Consider the following 17,697-nt stretch of genomic DNA (forward strand, 5'->3'; position numbering starts at 1 on the left):
TCCCAGGGTAGGCTGCGGAGCGGGGGAAGGAGACGCTGCCCTTCCGCGGCCATGGCGCGCAGCGCGGGGAGAGGGCGCCGAGCGGGGCTGCGCGCCTCTCCCCCCCGCCACGGTGAGTGGTGCCGGCCGCGCTCGCTCGCTGGGGCCCATAGGGCAGCACCATCGCTGGGGAAGGGGGTGATGGGAGAAGCGGAGACGGGGACCCCGAGAGTGGGAGTCGGGCCTGGGGGCGCCCTGAGGTGCAGAGGGTACGGGAACCCGCGGGCCGCACATGTGCGGGACGCCCCGGGGTGCACAGGGCCAGGGAACTCCGGTTCGTATGGCCCGGCTCGCCTCGCCGGTGGGTTCAACACTCCCACAGTGCCCCGGCATCAGAGCCCCTGGTGCGGAGAGCTGCGAGGGGTGCCCCAGGCAGAGGCGTTTCCTCGGGTCCTTGCTCCCCATGCAGGCGTAACACCCCCCCCCCCGGGGTGTGCCTGTACCCGAGCCGCCTGCACCTCGCTGCCTTCATCTCTGCGCTGGCCAAAGCGTTGCGTTTAACCTTGTGAGGAGAACGCATCACTCGTGTGGGCCGCGGCCCCTGCCACCTTGAGACCATTTCCTAGCGTCTCCCAGATGGGGGACCTGCCTGCGGGCAGTGAGGTGAGGGCAGGCAGGAGCAGGGGGTCCTCATGCAGCTGGAACACCACGGGTGGGTTTAGCCTGTGGGTGCAGGGGAATGGATACCAGAGCCCGGTGTGGCTGCGCGTGAGGTAAGAGCAGCGTGGCCTGGCAGAGAGCGGGGCCAAAGGGTTTGTGTTTAAAAGATGAGGTTTCAGTTTCTGTCGCTCTGTCAGTGATGTGAAGCATGTGCGTCTTCCCCAGCTGCACTGAGTAAACTCGGTGTTGAAACCTCTGGGGAAACACCTTTGGTGGTGGCTGTTGAGCGGGTCCATGGTGCACAGAAAACTACAAAAGCAGATTTTTGACAATGAAAACAGACCCGTGGTTATTTGTAATCTATTTATATGTATTCTTTTATAATGGTGCTTGTGAGCAAAATCCCTCCAACCACATGCTACCAGTTCTGGTGCATGTAGAAACCTCTGGCAGCTGTCAAGTCTGAGGCTGCTGCTGCTATAGAGCAGTGTAGGGACCTGCCCCCGTGGTTGGTAGGATAAGCAAAGCAATTGCTGCTGCTGCTGCTGCTGCTGGTGGTGAGAAGATGCTTTGGATCTGCTTGGCTTTAGTGGCACTGCTGTTACAGTGTGGTTTGTGAATTACAGTACAAGGAGCACACCTGGAGTATTGTGTGCAGTTCTGGTGTCCTCAACATAAAAAGGACATGGAACTGTTGGAACAAGTCCAGAGGAGGCCACGAGGATGATCAAGGACTGGAGCACCTCCTGTATGAAGACAGGCTGAGAAAGTTGGGGCTGTTCAGCCTGGAGAAGAGAAGCTGCATGGAGACCTCATAGCAGCCTTCCAGTATCTGAAGGGGGGCCTATAGGAATGCTGTGGAGGGACTCTTCATTAGGGACTGTAGTGATAGGACAAGGGGTAACAGGTTAAAACTTAAACAGGGGAAGTTTAGATTGGATATAAGGAGGAAATTCTTTCCTGTTAGGGTGGTGAGGCACTGGAATGGGTTGCCCAGGGAAGCTGTGAATGGTCCATCCCTGGCAGTGTTCAAGACCAGGTTGGACAGAGTCTTGGGTGATATGGTTTAGTGTGAGGTGTCCCTGCCCATGGCAGGGGGGTTGGAACTTGATGATCTTGAGGTCCTTTCCACCCCTAACTATTCTATGATGCTGTGAGGTGCAGGCTCACTCACCTGATTTTCCCCTCTTCCTGCAGGAGGAGCATTGCTGGATGAAGGCTGAACCCAGGACTCTGAGCCAGGTGTCAGAGGAAAGTTGGATTTCTTTGTGAGCAGCTCACACAGCATCCGCAACAAGTACCCTTCCCCTTGCTGGCTCCTGGAGGTGCCAGCATCCTTGTGCAGACATGGCATTTAGAAGGACAGAGGGAATGTCCATCATCCAGGCCTTGGCCATGACTGTGGCAGAGATCCCTGTGTTTGTTTACACCACGTTTGGGCAGGTACAATAGTGGGAAAGGTTTTTCTGTCTCATTCCTTGGGTTTTCTTTGTGATAGTTGTGAGGGACAGAGGCATGACGGGGTGATGCTGGGGGACCTGGGTGGTTTGGGGGTTGGTAAGAATTGCATGGAGAATTTGGGGTGGTGGGAGATCTGCTGGTGGTGGGCTTGGAGTTGGTGGGTTTCCCGCATCCCTCCCTGGGAGAATGCATGGATTCAACCCTTCTTGTCATCAAAGGCGCTAGAAAAAGACTTCTGTTTTAGAGAAGAGTAATGTATTTCCCACTTGTTGTAACACAACACTTGGAGCCATAAAGCTGAGCTACATACCAGGGTTTCAGAGCTGAATTTGGATAGCCTGGACTGCATCTCTTGCAGGCTGTGTGCAAATATGCAGTGTGTTTTGGCAATGAAGATTGAGACCAAGTTCTCCAGGCTCTGTCAAAGCGATGCTCCACAGTTTCTCCGCTTCCAAGTCTTAGTTGTGTAGCAGGGGCTGTGTTTTGCAGGTGGGAGGGGGAATGCCAAGGGTGTTTCTGTTTAAGACTGCTTTAAAAATAAACCAAGGGTGGTGGAATTGGTTTTTCATTGTTGCTCTTTCATATCTTTTGTGTTTAAAGTCTGTCTTCTCTCAGCTGCGGCTCTCTCCAGGCCTGCGTAAGGTGCTGTTTGCTACAGCTCTCGGGACGGTTGCGTTGGCTCTTGCAGCTCATCAGCTGAAGCGGCGTCGGCGTCGAAAGAAGCAGATTGCTCCAGAGAAGTGTGGCTTTAAGCCTGGCGGGATCACGGTGCCCATCTTGCCAACCAGAAGGGTCTCCTCTGTCAAGAAAGGTTGGCCTTGCAAAAAGGGAAATGCCCCCCAAAAGCCTTTTGTGAGGGAGCAAAGAGGGTGCACAGGGAGTGATGGGGGAGAGGAAAGTGAAGCCATTTATATAGTCCATCAATGCAGAATGTAATTGGAAGCCTGAAGTACAGTGCCATGAACATAGGGTTAGTGCAGGAAAGGGAGGGGCGCTGAGCTCAAAGCCCTTGCTTTGAAAGAAGCAAGACAAAAGTGGCACTGAGGTTTTCACCAAGGTTTGCAGTTTCTGTCCCCCTTCCTACAGGAAGACTGTGGACCTGTTATGCTATGTGCCCCTGACAGTAACAGCCCAGGGTACACAGTGACCTGGTTATGTATTGATCTTGGTGATGCCAACATGAGGCCTGACCCAGGGGTCCCTCGTGCAGACACGTTGGTGAGGTTGGGATGGTAGAGGGGAAGTTGGCCTGGGGTAGGCTGGGGAGTTGTGAGTGTTCATCCAGCTCTGAGGCAGCTCCTGCACCTGATTGTATTGATTTTGGGGGGGGTAAGACTGACCCAAGTCCTCAGCAAAGCACTTTTAAGTATTTGTTTTGTGAAACATGAAAATCCCTAAACAGTTTTAATAATAACCAAAGGAGGGCCATCTGTGCTCTGCCTGGCCTGGGGGAAGCTGGAGGAGTTCCTTCTTGATGCTTCCCACTTGCCTCCTGCTGTCCATGAGTGGTGAATAAACATTAATTCCTCAGCCGTGGATCCCCACTGATATCAGCTTTATTAGTGTCTCAGGGCAAAATAGAGCATGAAGGAGATCCGTGACTTATTTCTAGGTACTGGATGCTGCTTTGCCCATTCACAATCACACTTCCCAGGGCAACGTTCCCCTCCCTCTTCACAGCTGCAGTGAACTGAACCTTAAAATCCTGGTTTTATGTGACCTTTCCTTGCAGGATACTCCAGCAAGAGAGTGCAGAGTCCTGGCAGCAAGAGCAATGACACACTCAGCGGGATTTCCTCCATTGAGCCCAGCAAACATTCCAGTTCTTCCCACAGCCTCACCTCGGTAAGATGGGAGATGTGAGTTCACCTACCTGTAACAAGGGCACCAAGTCCTTGGTCTTGTGCTGGCCCAAGGATAATGCTAAGGCTCTTGGAGCAGGACAGGTTACAGCCTAATTGTAGGGTGAGTTCTGATATTAACCTTGCAGTGATTGTCTGGGGTTGCCTGCATGAAATCGGAACAGCATTTTCCCCTCCTGTGCTGGGGCTGCTCACAGGTTGCTTGGTTGTTAAAACCAAGGTAACTGCCAAAATCTGATAGCTCTGTTCAGGAAACAGTGCAGGTTGAGCACAGCCCAATCGTTCTACCTCCTCCAAAGCCAAAAGCAGCCTATAAATACAGGTAATTCAGGCATAACCAGGCAGCAGAAGCCATCACTGCTTATATCCACCTCTTGTGAGACTAGACACAGAATTGCTGGGGAGCATTTGTGGCTTTAAGACCTGTTTTATATCTATCTCCATTGCCCAAAGCCTTGTGGGCTGCTGTTGGAGCATTGGGCAGCCCAAGTGAACCTCTGCAACTTCGTGCACTGTGACTTACTGCAAACCAACCCCTTGGCATCACCTGCCTGGGCTTGGTGGCTGGTCAGCAGTGCTGTGGTAAGGAGAGGGGAAAAGCACCCCCAGGCATCGCTGGGTTTTAGCTTGTTCTCTACAGTTGAAGCAGCAGAAAGCTGCCAAACTCTGTGCTGGGCACAGTGTGTCTCCAGCAGGCGGCAGTGTCGGCCCAGCGATGAGTGTGCGCTGGAATTCTCATGGAATAACTGGGACATGATGGGACGTGTCAGTAAGCACCAAGCTGTGTCCAGCTCTGACCTCCCTCTCCCTTTGGGGGCTCTCACATCCATTTAATTCCCCTGCGGCTTCTCCCTTCCCACAGATGCCGTCCAGGATTTGTATCCTTGAAGCCGGTGTCTCTTTAGATAAAAAGCTACCTAAATACCTTTTTTGCTGCTGGTGCATGGGTGGGGATATCCACAGAGAGGGATCTGTTCCCATATCCCCTCCGTGGTGTGGGAGCTGAGTGTCTGTGACACTGTACTCATTGCTTTCATGTTAGTTGATGGAGAAACAGCTCATCCTTCGCACAGCTGCAGTTTCTGTCTCTTCTCTGGTCTGCTTCCTGGGGTTCTTCTTTGCCATCTAATAAGTAAGTCAGCAGCAGTGAACTGATGATTTGCAGTTCTGGGTCTCGAGGTGATTTATTAACACTCCAGAGATCAACCAGTGGAGGCAGGGCAAGAAGTCATTGGTCAGATTATTGCGGTAGGTTTTTTTCTATGATCAGACTCGCAGTTGGACACCTTTTTCTGAGCCATATGAAAACACTGGCCATTGATGGTGTCTGAGCCCAGCACTTTATTGGGTGGGACTTTAAAAGCCATATATGAGCTAGTATGAAACTGGAGAAAGGTGACAGTTTGCTGTGTAGCTCTTAGTGCTTGGCTGTCGCAGGAGAAGCTTTGGTTACAAAGAGAAGAGTGAGGATCCCCCTGGCCAAAGCTCTCAGCTGTTCCGTTGTTTGGACTGTGGTCTCTTCCCTCCCACTTCCAGTGTTTCATGTATGGATACCAGGAGCTGCCATGAACTTTCTATCAAAATCCTTGTGCCTTTGTAGTGATTGCTTTGGAGCTTTCTGGGGCTGTCACCTCCATCAGTTCTCTCCTGCTAGTGCTGCCCACTGTACCTGGTTTCCTAATGAAGCTTCAGTGTAAATTGCTTGGGAAGGTAATTCCCACACAATTTCCTGGGCTTCCCAAGACCCTCCTGCGGTGCTGGGTGGAGAAGGGGAGAACTTCTCACCTTGCCTCCACTCTCAGCATGGTGGGGCTGTCGCAGCTGACAGCGTAGTGTGAACCCAAGCAGGAAGGGGCTGGTAGCCCTTGATACCTTCCCCTTCCCAGGGCAGGGAGAACTGGTACAGGGGAGCACAAGGACAAACTCAGGGAAGGGAGTGACTCACTGGTGGTGGTGTTTGTGTGGTCTGAACATAGCTACCCCTGGAGAGACTTCAAAAGGTGTTTGCTGCTCTCTGCTCCCTTCCTGCAGATGGCAGCAGTCAATTCCTCAAGTCCAATACCAGCATCAGCAGGGATGTGGGAGGCCCAGGTGATGGGAGATGCTGGAGCCATTGGTGATTCCAGTGCAGAAAGCCTCTACATTCAAGGTAAACAGGCACAAGGGTAGCATTACCCTGGGGAGGGATGTTTATCACTGTCATTCAAAAAGAGCGTGCAAATTGACACAGAGCATCAGCAGCTCTCTAATGGGAAGCTCTATCCTATTCTGAGCTTAAACTCCATCACTTGTTAGGTACAAAAATCCCGTCTTCTCCTAAAGAAATGTTTCTCTTTTCTCAGGGAATAATTTACTTCCAAAATACTGTTCTTGAGCAACAGGATCGCCTTGTGCAGAGAACAGTACTTTAAAAGTAACATGGCTGATGTTTTAACCAGTTTGGGGATGTTCTTAAATACGGTTTAATTTGGATTAGCAGTTAAAAGGGAAAGAAATAGAATACATTTATTCTTTCTTATCAGCTGGGGAGAACTTCCCTCTTCACTGTATTGTCTAAATGAGCAAACACTCATGCTGTATTGCTTTGGCCTCAGAGGGCCTGAGGCTCATATAGCTTGTTTTTGGTTGCATTGCCAGGCATGGAGCTGTTTGAGGAGGCCCTGCAGAAGTGGGAACAGGCACTGACCATCAGGCAGAGGGACAGTATTAGTACCAGCACTCCTGTGCCCTGGGACAGCAAGAAACAGCAAGAGAGCATATCTGAGAACATCTCAGAGGTAGGTCTCCACTATTCCCTTGCTGGGCAGCATGCTGAATGGCAGCCTCTGTGCTGGAAGCAGTAAGTTAGTAGGAGGCTAAAGAAGAGCAAATTAAGGGCAGAGCTGGGCCAGACTCTGTTTAAGACCTGTCTGTAGCTGCAGCTTCTTTATGCAACGGGAGTGGGTGTTTTTAATGTCTTTTTAATAAGTCTCGCCCCCTCATTCCCCAGCTTTTTCTACCCACCCTCCAGCATGGTGTCAGTCACTGTCAGGCAAGTCCTCCAGCAGCAGAGGCTGCGGTAGGAAAGGCTGTAACTATACAGCATCTGAGAGGAGGGAATAGCTTTTGTGTGACAGTGTTGTGTCTGCGACTTCTGAATGCATTTGAAAGCAGAGATCATGATGGTAGCTATCACTTGCTAGGGAGCTGGGTGGAGAATAAGAGGCCAGCTGGCTGCATGAGTAAGGCAAAGTGGGAACTCAGAAGGAGTTAAGTAAGCAGGAGGGGTAGGGAGATGTGTAACTTGTTCAGCTACAGCTATGAACCCCAGTATTTTAGGACAGCACCTTCTATGCAGGGAAGACCTCTGATAAGAGGAGATCCAAACTAGAATGGCTTACTGACAACCATGAGGCTCAAAAGAGCAGCTGTAGCTCAGGACTGTGAAAGGAGTTAAACTCCCAACTCTCCAGGAGTTCTCACTGGCAAAAAGAGTTCCTGGTGTAGGAAGCATGCAAGATATTTGTCTTTTGTCCTGGATAATATTTACCTAAGTCAAATCTGGATTCTCTTGTTATTGTCTCTCTTTGAAGAGTCCTATATAGTATTTCTAAAGCTGATTCGAAACCAGTTGGTTCATTATCAAAATAGATTTCATGCTTGTTATAGATTTCATTTCTTGTTAATGCTTCTGTCATCTGGGTGCGATACTCATGCAGACACAGGGCCATGAAGGCAAGTCTTATTTTTCTCCTTTTTCTTCATTATCCTCCTGTGCTGCTTACAGCCAAGTTTGCTTATGCCCAGCATCTTAATCCAAGGACTCTTAGTCAGTTGTCCAGTCCTAGATCCTCTCTTGTATTCAACACAGCTTTTCTGGCGCAATTCCCTCTTGAAATTAGGCTAAAATCACAAATCATGGGAGCTCAGTGATACATAACCCGTTAAAATACCTGTTATTCTGGATGGCAGGTTAAAGTTCTCAAGTTCTTTCTTCCTTTTTTTAACAGGATAATAGAATTGCAAAGCTAAAAAGCCAGATGGTTTGAATAGGCTGTGTAGAAACTTCCCTCCGCTTGCGTTATTAGCTGCACTGTAGGATTAAGGAGTCCTCTCTCTTGTTTCTTTCTTTGTTTTTTCAATCATTTAATCTGCAAACTGCAAATCCCATTTTCCTGAAAACTTCCTCCCATGTCTGTGCTGTCTGTTTGTCTCTGCCCTGGCTAACTAAGGGTGGCTTTTATGTGTGTTCAAGGAGGAGTCCCAGAAAAGGGAATTTGCCGAGAAGCTGGAGTCCCTCTTGCACCGAGCCTACCATCTCCAGGAAGAGTTTGGGTCTTCACTTCCATCAGACAGCATGCTGCTGGACCTGGGTATGGGAGCTGAGTTGGAAATGCGTGGAAGGGGCAGTTTCCATCTGGATGTATGGCTTTTCTGTAAGCTAGGCAATGTAAGCTAGACAAAGGGCTCTTTGTGGGGTGGGGGAGAGGGACAGCACAGGAGCTAAGAGGAATGATAATTCATAACCTCCAACACATGCAGCTTCTTCCTTTCGTTCAGAAAAGACTTTAATGCTTCCATTGACGGATGGGTCACTGCGGCTACGGACAGATGATGAAGACAGCTCAACCTCGGAGGACTCCTTCTTCTCTGCAGCAGAGGTGACTTAAGTTTCAGCTGTGTCACAGCCCAGCTACTTGGAGGGGAGCCACAAAGGAGCCAAACACCTCTTGGTAGAGGAAAATAGTAAAACATGGAGCAGCAGCCCCAAGCTGGGAGGTTCTTGATGGATATTAGAAAAAGCCTTTTTTTAATCAGGGACGTGGTGCAGCCCTTTCCAATTGGCATTTCCATGTCATCTTCCTATCTATTGTAGAAAGCCTGCCATAACAGTCAGGGAAGTACTGTAAATGTAATGTAATGTGGCTTGGTTACCTAAAATTTAGGGGATATTGAGCTGTCAGAGCTGGGACAGCTTTGAAACTGGTGGGAAAAGAAGTATCTCTGCATGAAATAATTGGCAGTGATGCAGGCTTGCTGGCTGAGGAAGGCACATCGCGCGTGTGTGCGGTCTCTATGTGCAAACGTTAATGAGATCATTTTGTTCTTCCTGTGTCTCTTGCCACCTCTACAGCTCTTTGACTCTCTCCACTTTGAGGAAATGCCATTCCACCTCTCTAAGCCAGTAGCAGCATATGAAGAAGCTTTGCAGTTAGTGAAAGAAGGGAAAGTTGCGTGCCGGACACTGAGGTGAACACAGCTGGAGTTGTGGGTGTTTTTGTCGAGGCTCCTTTGAGTAGTGTGAATACATAATTTGCCTCTGAGCAGCCCTTTAACCAGAATAACCCTGTGTGGTCAGAAACTCAGCATCCTTCCTGCTCATTCAGACTTCCCAGGGAAGTAGCCCCAGATTTTAGGACACAGGTTCAGAAAGGGTAATTGTCCCAGGAAATTAGCAATGGGAGATGGGACTGTTGTGGGAGGCTGGTAGGCAGAGTCCTGTGCTGTAACTCTCTTTGCAGAGGTGCTCTGGTCCCCCAGGGAGCTGTACAAAGGGAATGTTGTTACTTTCTCCTAGGCACAGACTGGGGGTTTACTTTTTGTTCTGGGGACTGTAGTTGATACGAACACAGACATCAGGAGAGCTGGAATTTATGCAGTCCTTCCCCTTTTCCTCTAGGACGGAGCTCCTTGGCTGCTACAGTGACCAGGATTTCCTAGCAAAGCTGCACTGTGTCAGGCAGGCCTTCCAGGTGAGAATGGCTCCTGGGTTCCTGCAGCATGCTGTTGTCAGCAGTGTGGTCTCCTCCACCAGCACAGGGCTGAAGGCTTTGCCTCTCTAAAGCAAATCAAAGCAGCAACCTAAGCTTCCCTTGCTTAATTCTGCAAGGGAATTAAGCAATCCCATCCTGAGCAATTTGATTTGGAGAGCGGTGGTTATGTAGCTGCTGATGCTGATTTAGTTCTGGGAATCAAAGATTTAGGAATTTCAGAGCTGCCCAGAAGCTGGTGCTCTCACTTAAGAGATTTTCACTGGGCTGCAGTCAAACCTCTGAGGTGGGGGAGGATGGTTTCTGTCTCCTTACCACAATCCTTTTCCTGGTAATGTATGCCTAGAGCCTGAAGAGCAACTTTTGCACCCTGGCCCCACTGTCAGGCTGTGGCCCCTGTGCTTCCCTTTTTGCCTCTTCCAGTCTTTCAGCCTGATTTTTTAACTTGCTTCCTGGAGACAGCAGGGTTTTTTTTCTACACTCCAGCTTATTAAAGGTTGATGATACGGTGTCTGCAGCATTCACTGCTTCATGTCTTGTCCTTTCTTGATCCCAGCTCAGAATTCATGTAGGTGTATGTGCTCACAGGAGATTTTTTATGTTCCCTTTGCAGGAGCTGCTGGAGGATGAAAGCAATCAATTGTTTTTTGGGGAGGTTGGGAAACAAATGGTGATAGGACTGATGACAAAAGCTGAGAAGGTAAGAAGTTTGTATAACAACTAAGCTGTGTCGTGAGCACGGAGACACTTGTTCCTCCATCCCAACCAGAGTTTGAACAGTGTGTTGGAAAAAGAAAACTTGGATCTGTGTGCTGGTGACTAGTGATAAATACCTGTGCTTTTAATCTTGTTTAACCAAGTTCTCTGGAAAGAGCTGTTCTGTGCATCTCCTCTCCAGAGTTTGATGCTGTGCCTCACTGGAGAGGATACGGTGTGTGCATCCTACATACACAATGGCAGCATCTCAAGCGATAGTGGAAAGGGAAGAGATAGTAAAACCTTTGCCTCAGTGATGTAGCAGTTCAGATCGCTGGCTTAGTCACTTGGTCACCCCCTGAACAGGGAGATTGTTGCTTGCACAGTATTAGTCCCTTAGTGGCTCAGTTTGCATCTAGGTGACAGGTCTTTAGCTACTAGAAAGTGGAGCAATGTAGGTGTGTAGGTGCTTTGAGGCACAGCTGAGCCTGGGGCCATCAACACCTCCTAGAATTAAATGATCTCTTTCTGCATGAAGAGTGTTTTGGCTAAAAGCTTTATGAAGTCACATGCATTTATGTTGGTGTAAGCTCAGAGTAGACAAACTTTGGTGCCTGCATAGCTGTTGTACCTTCTGAAGTGTTTTGTTTCTCTTCTCTCCCAGAATCCCAAAGCTTTTCTGGAAAGCTACGAGGAAATGCTGCATTATGCACTGAAGCAAGAGACCTGGCCGACCACTCAGCTGGAGCTGGAGGGAAGAGGGGTTGGTAAAAGACATTATCTCTACCAACTTGCAGAGGAGTTGGAAGATAATGGATGTGTACGAGCAGCCCAGGAGTGAAAGTACTGCTGCTGAAATACTATTACATTGTGTACTTCGGCTCATTGCATTTTGTTACTTCAAACCAAAAGAGTAAAGTCCATTTCTTTTCTTTAAGCCTGTTCCCTTTACAGACTGTTCTGCTCTCTGACAGGTGGTGTGCATGAGTTTCTTTGATATTGTGCTGGACTTTATCCTCATGGATGCTTTTGAGGATCTGGAGAACCCGCCCTCCTCCGTGCTGGCTGTGCTGCGCAACCGCTGGCTCTCCGACAGCTTCAAGGAGACAGTGAGTAAATGGGGAGTTAAACTTGTGCTGAGTGTGAGATTACAGGGCCAAGGCTGGGAAAGAGTAGAACCTCAGCTGTCCTGGCTGAGCTGAATTCTCTCTTTAGAAATAGCAGCCTTTCCTGAAGCTCTAAACAACAATCTTCTGGTACAGGTAAATTGTTTACAGGAAAGCTTTCCCTGTTTTGAAAGCTCCAACAGATTTACTTCTCTAATGGCCTTTATCAGTGATGCTAAATGATGACAATGCATGTTCTCATGAATGAAAATGAGAAGCTCAGAATGTAGGGAAAAACGTGTGGTTTTGTGCACTTGGCCATTCATTCTGGTGGTACCTCAGCAGCTCCTGTGGCTCCAGTGGCAGTGCTTTCCACTAGTCCTGGCCCCTAGCTGGGTATTTAAGACTGATTAGTTTCATAGAGTGGTTGGGAGGCACCTTTCAACAGCTGTCTGCTTCCAGTCTGCATGCTGGGGGGTGCTTGGTAACCAGATCAGGTCATACTTTGGCTTTTCTGGAAGGGATCTGGAGTGGTTAAATCTGCTTGGTTGAGATGGTCTCTCTCGGTTAATCATAGGCTCTAGCAACTGCCTGCTGGTCAGTTCTGAAAGCAAAAAGGAGGCTTCTGATGGTAAGTAAAACTAAAAGGGAAAAAATCTAATGTATTTGAAGCTGCAAGCACCCAACTCTTGACAAAATACAAAACCACAGTGATGTAAGACTGACTCACATTCTCTGTGATGCTTTAGAGCGCTGGGGTCCTGCTGTTCTTGCTCCAGTATTGCCATACCAGTATTTTACTGAATCAGCCAGAGTTTATTCTCCCTTTTTCTTAATGTGAGGATTCAAAAGACAACATTTCATGTCTGGTATTCCCTCTCCCTGCTCACAATACCATAGGAATGGTCACAGGCTCCAAGAAACAAGGTGCTGGAATGAATGGCTCCTGCGCTTCTCTGCTTCTCAGCACTGATTTCTGAGTAGCTATTACTTGATGCATTTCCCTTAAATCTGTGGCTTTCTGAAGTTTCACAGCAGATGAGTTCATGGACCTGTGGAACAGGAAGCTGCAACTTCACAACCTCAGTTCTGCCACAGGGTCTGTGGCCTCTGGCAAGTTTTCAACTCCTATCCCACAGCCAGCTGGTACAAGGAGGTTTGCCTGATGAGGTGGTACAAACTGAAATGAGAGCGTTGAGAGTTGTATTGCTGCTACCATGCAGTAGCTCTGTCTTGGATATTTGCATGCCCTTTCCTGGCTTGGTCCAGATTTTCTTCTGTTTGTTTTCCTCCTGTAATAGTAGTTTAGCAACATGAAGACAGAAAGTTCTAGTCATTGTTCAAGGGATCTGAAAGATAAATGTAATCCTGCAGGAAGAGATGTTCTTAAGTAGCTCTTCAGTTATTGCAGTGTGGTGCTTTCTGGCAGGGAATTTGGTAGCTGGTATGGAATAAGCTGCTAATTCTGAGCATGAAGAATTCTTCCTTTCCTTGTGACAGGTACCAGATGGTTTTATCTCTCATTTCTACTCCGTATCGGAGCATGTCAGTCCTGTTCTAGCCTTTGGTTTTCTGGGGCCCAAGCAGCAGCTATCTGAAGTCTGCAGTTTCTTCAAGGTAAGGTGGTTTTTTTTGTACCTAATTTTGTTGTGGGACTCCTGCTGTCTCCTGTCTTAAGGCTGCAGATGTGTGCTTTTGGTGACTGATTTGGCATTAGAGAAACTTGGCTCTGTACAAAAGCCTTCTCAAAATCACTTTTTTTGAGATGCAGATCACTGAATTTGGATTGGTAAGAATCCCACAGCACAATTTGCCATAACTGGTAGCAAAAATGTGAGGTTATAGAATCACAGATTGGTTTTAGTTGGAAAGGACCTTTAAAGCTGATCCAGTTCCAACCCCTGCCACAGGCAGGGACACCTTCCACTAGAGCAGCTTGCTCCAAGCCCCGTCCAGCCTGGCCTTGAACACTGCCAGGGATTGGGCATCCACAGCTTCTCTGGGCACCCTGTGCCAGCGCCTCAGCACGCTCACAGGGAAGAGCTTCTTCCTAATACCTAATCTAAAGTTCCTGTCTTTCATCTTAAAGCCATTCCCCCTTGTCCTACCTCTTCAAAACTGCCAAAAAGTTCCTCTCCAGATTTCTTGTAGGCACTGTTTAGGTATTGGAAGACTGCTTTAAGGTCTCCCCGAGCCTTCTCTTCTCCAGGCTGAACGACTCCAGCTCTCTTAGCCTGTTCTCTGTAGGAGAGGGGCTGCAGACCTCTGAGCATCTTCATGGCCTCCTCTGGACTTGGTCTAACAGGTCCATGCTCTTCTTATGCTGGGTGCCCCAGAGCTTGTGTTGGCAGGTGGGGGGAGATCTCCTTACTGTAAACCTTCCTTTGCCTTTGCAGCACCAGATAGTACAATACCTAAAGGACATGTTTGATTTGGACAACGTGAGATACACAACAGTGCAGTCGCTGGCAGAAGACATTCTGCAGCTCTCACGGCGGCGCAGTGAGATCCTCTTGGGATATCTGGGCACTGAGACTTCCCCGGAGATGAACGGCATGCTTCCTGGTGAAAATGAGCCGCTGAAGGAGCTCATCTGATCTGTCAGGGGAGGAAAACAGTTTTGTACAAGGACCTTTCTCCTTCCAGAGATGGATAAAACTACCTGCAACGTGCTGTGGTGGCAGCGAGACTTCACACGCAGCAACCTGGTGGGACCTTCTGCTTTGTGTAGCCGGTAGTGTTTGCTGGGATGGATCCAGGACCACTTGCCAGCTTATGGTTTGAATTTCTTGTTTTGTTCCACCATTCTGTTCTTGTTATTTTTAATGTGTCATATGAACCATGCCTGGGCCCAGGTTTTTGCACAATTCCCTTGGCTAGGGACAACATACACGCACCCATTCACCCGTGTGTTCTCTGGGAGGTAACCCCTGATGTTTACGGTTGTGTGTGGGAGCAGGAACATCATTGGTAAATTCTGCACTTGACCATTAGCTTCTTGAAGAGGCTTTGTTTGCTTTGGGGTTTTAATTATTGTTCTTCTCTGCTGTGTTGCTACAGACATTACTGCTGATTTTTACCTTTAGGTGTTTTAATACATGCAATGTGACTAGCAAAGGTTTCTTTCCCGAGGAGGAAGAAATACTTCTGTAAAGCGCTGAAGTAAAATGCAGACTTCTGTAACCAGTCTGAAGCTCTAAGGAAGTTGGTCTGTTCCCTCGATGTTGCTGCTGTTTTCAGGCCAGATGACAGGCTCTGTGCCATGGTCATCCACCCTTAGGAGATTGCTGAGGTCTATGTTTGCCCCTAAGGCAAGATATTGTGAGAAAGGGGTGGATTTGCATCCTGCCTGTGCATGCACAAAGTCTTTAATGTCTGTCAAAGTGCCTTGCTGCATTTCAGTATGAGCCATTAGCAGGTTTTGCTAGGTAGGAGGTGTGGGGTGTACACAAGCAGAGGGAATTGATGTACTGTGCTGCTTATTCCTTCATGCACAACGTAGTAAGAGGTGTAGATGGTGGATGTGATGTACAAAAGGGGTTATGTGTGCAGGCAGCTGGAGAGCTGGGATCAAGCTGGTGGAGAGGAAATGACTCATGATAGTCTGTCAGTCCTAAGAAACATAGCATGGTTTTGGGTATAGATCAGATGCATGTGTATGTGTGCCCTTGTAATGCTGAGACAGGCTCTTCTCAAATGATGTGATCCTGCCTGCATAGCCAGCACCTGAAACCTGGCTGCTCTGGGACATGTGCTGAGTTGGATGCTAGCATAGGATAGCACTAGTGTTGCATGCTGGACTTGAAGAGTCCTGGCTTGTGTGAGGTTTGTGGTGATTGACTGAGTCCTCTCTGAATGCAGTACTGTGGATGAAGGTCGAAGGTCCAGCCTGTGCTTTCTCCTGGTTTAATCCACAGACAGCTCCAAGTCCCAGCCTCAGAACAAGGAGGTATTCAGGGAGAAGAAAATGAGGACTTTCACAAAAACATGGGCTTCACTGTTTGTTCTCCAGACCTGATTAGTTATCCCTTCTGTCTGTTCTAGGTAAAAGGCATAAGTGTTATCTAGCCATTCTTTGTAAGGGGGACCAGAAAATGTAAGAATCTGGAGATTCCATGTGAGTGGAAAGTCAGTGCATGGGCTTGGAGAACACAAATGTCTTCTTTCTTCCTTCTAGGATATCTAATGTGGATTCTGCTGGTAAAAGCAGGAAGGAAATAAGCAGGGAAAAATTAAACAGGAGGATGTCAAAAGAGTAGATAAATGCTTCTGAGATGCTTGCAAGAGGGTAAGTGTAGAGTACGTAACATCTGTTGCTTTATAAGCGCACCAGCCTGATGTGGCTTATCCTGAAGACCGAATTAATGCTGTAAACAAGACAGTGCTGAAGCAGAGGTGAGGAGCAGCTGACCCAAGTGAGGCTGCATGAAATAAGCTATTATGAGGAGGCTTTAAGAGGCAGCAATTGAATCTAGGAGAGGTCTCTGAGGTGTTTTGCTACTGGCAGCATGATGTGAGAGAAGGAACAGTGGATGTTGTATTAGCATGACACACCTGCTCTGTGTAAATGTGATTCAAAAATGTGTTATATTATAAAAGCAAGTTACTTGTGGGGGGGGAGTTTATAGTACTTTATGTTCTTATGTGGCTGGTTTAGAAGAACGAGTAACTTCAGCAGCTTTGTATAATGGTTAAAAAGATGCTAAAATGTGAAGGTTAATGTAATAATACAGATTGTAATTCTAAAGAATCAATGCTGTTAATTTCTCATTTTTAGAGTTGTTTTATGTGTATTTATTTGCTACTTTGAGTGTCTTTTGGCCTCAGTGCATGAGGCAGCATGTTGTGTGCAGGTCTTTTCACACTGTGGTGGGAAAATGGCAGTGAAACAGCGTCCCATGAAGCAACACTAACTTGCACTGCGGCTTTTTAAGCTAAGAAACTGTAAATTCCCAATCAATTAAATGGAAGAAAGGTGTTTTTTTTTACAGCTTTATGCTTTTCCTTAGCTCTTATTGCAAATAGAGTACCCTGCCCTCCCAGCGAAGGTAAAGAGGAGTCTTCCCTGAGAACCTCTGCAGCTTCTTGAGTGTATGTCTGCAGAGACAAACTGATTTTCTCTTTACAGGGGAGGATGGGAGGATGTTAAACTCTGCATGCCCTGCCCTGTCCCTGCTATTTCATTGCTGCTCTTTCTCCCTTCCTAATCCCTGTGTAGCCTGAGAAGAAAGGTGTTTGCAGCCTCCTGAAGGATACTGTTGAGATCAGTGCGGTCAGAGGAGCTGTTCCTATGAAAGAGGCTCTCCCTGACCTGAGGGGTGGTGATCAGTGACCTGCTGCCTTCAGCTCCTTTGGATGCAACCCTGAGCAGAGACTTGGGCTGCTTCCACTGATCCCAGCAAGAGCAGGGCTTGGCCCAACTGGCAACCACATACTCAGGTTTGCAGGATAGAGTCAAAGGTGATGACCTCCTGCCCCCTGGCTTTGTAAGAGATCACAAGGAAATCTTCTTCTCCCCAGCATATTCTGTTTAGCAAAGGCAATTCTTCAGTATTAGTAGCAGATGAGATAGGCATTCAGGTAGAATCTCTAGAGATAAGCATTTACCTTTTTTATAATGAACCCTTATTCTCAAGGAGTTAAATCATGCTGGGCTGACACTTGCACGATTTTATCACTGGGGATTTGAAGTGGCTTTGCAGCTATGAAATAAAATCCTTCGGTAGTTTCTGATGCTTCAACAGACCTTCAGATATGCATGATTTTTTTGTTTTTTATGTGGGGGTTGTAACAAGGTTCACCAGTGGTTAAAGTACATCCTCAGTACTTTAGCGTGTATGTAGAGACTGCACCAAATGGCTCTAGGAGGGTCCTTATGATCCTTAAAGCACAAATACATTAATAAATAAGAGGAAAAATCTGCCTTGTTATCTACAGGACTAAAATGGCTTTGAAGAGCAGGACTTGTGCTGTCTCATATAAGGAGGCGGGAAAGCAGGATGTCATCCCTCTTCAGTAGAACATTCCTTTGCTGTATCTGAAACTAATGAATGTAAACTCGTGCCTATTTTTGCTTGATTTCCTAAAGGTGTACAAATCTCTTGTTTTGCCTCTTCCTTTTTTCTTTGCAGCTATTTTTTTAAAATACTTTAATCTTAGGCTGTGGGCATTCCATGTCAAATA

The 17,697-nt window shown here is 47.8% G+C and overlaps 1 protein-coding gene across 4 annotated transcripts; it reads left to right on the forward strand.

Moving 5' to 3' along the window:
* Positions 1-52: 52 nt before the first annotated feature.
* Positions 53-16,284, forward strand: MIGA2 (mitoguardin 2). 4 transcript variants are annotated; one of them, XM_057401487.1, is made up of 16 exons: positions 53-112; positions 1,837-2,082; positions 2,701-2,911; positions 3,833-3,945; positions 5,994-6,111; positions 6,600-6,739; positions 8,197-8,314; positions 8,502-8,602; positions 9,076-9,191; positions 9,622-9,694; positions 10,326-10,412; positions 11,073-11,171; positions 11,383-11,517; positions 12,092-12,145; positions 13,015-13,131; positions 13,911-16,284. In XM_057401487.1, exons 2-16 carry the CDS (start codon positions 1,987-1,989, stop codon positions 14,109-14,111), a joined length of 1,779 nt encoding a protein of 592 aa, XP_057257470.1. In that variant the 5' UTR covers positions 53-112; positions 1,837-1,986; the 3' UTR covers positions 14,112-16,284. The 4 variants fall into 4 exon arrangements, with proteins under 4 accessions (XP_057257470.1, XP_057257469.1, XP_057257471.1 ...); XM_057401486.1 differs by having other exon boundaries at positions 73-112; positions 1,840-2,082; XM_057401488.1 differs by having other exon boundaries at positions 73-112; positions 1,840-2,082; positions 8,200-8,314.
* The last annotated feature ends 1,413 nt before the right edge of the window (positions 16,285-17,697 follow it).

The sequence above is a fragment of the Pezoporus wallicus genome, unplaced genomic scaffold, assembly GCF_028554395.1.
Source record: "Pezoporus wallicus isolate ANWC-B61680 ecotype Strahan unplaced genomic scaffold, APGP_CSIRO_Pwel_v1 contig_8013, whole genome shotgun sequence".
Lineage (NCBI taxonomy): Eukaryota > Metazoa > Chordata > Aves > Psittaciformes > Psittacidae > Pezoporus > Pezoporus wallicus.

Coding starts and splice junctions, on each gene's coding strand:
- MIGA2 (XM_057401487.1), top strand. CDS start 1,987: ATGGCATTTAGAAGGACAGAGGGAATGTCCATCATCCAGGCCTTGGCC. Junction 2,912..3,832: donor GGTCTCCTCTGTCAAGAAAG/GTTGGCCTTGCA, acceptor CTTTCCTTGCAG/GATACTCCAGCAAGAGAGTG. Junction 11,518..12,091: donor CCGACAGCTTCAAGGAGACA/GTGAGTAAATGG, acceptor GGTTAATCATAG/GCTCTAGCAACTGCCTGCTG.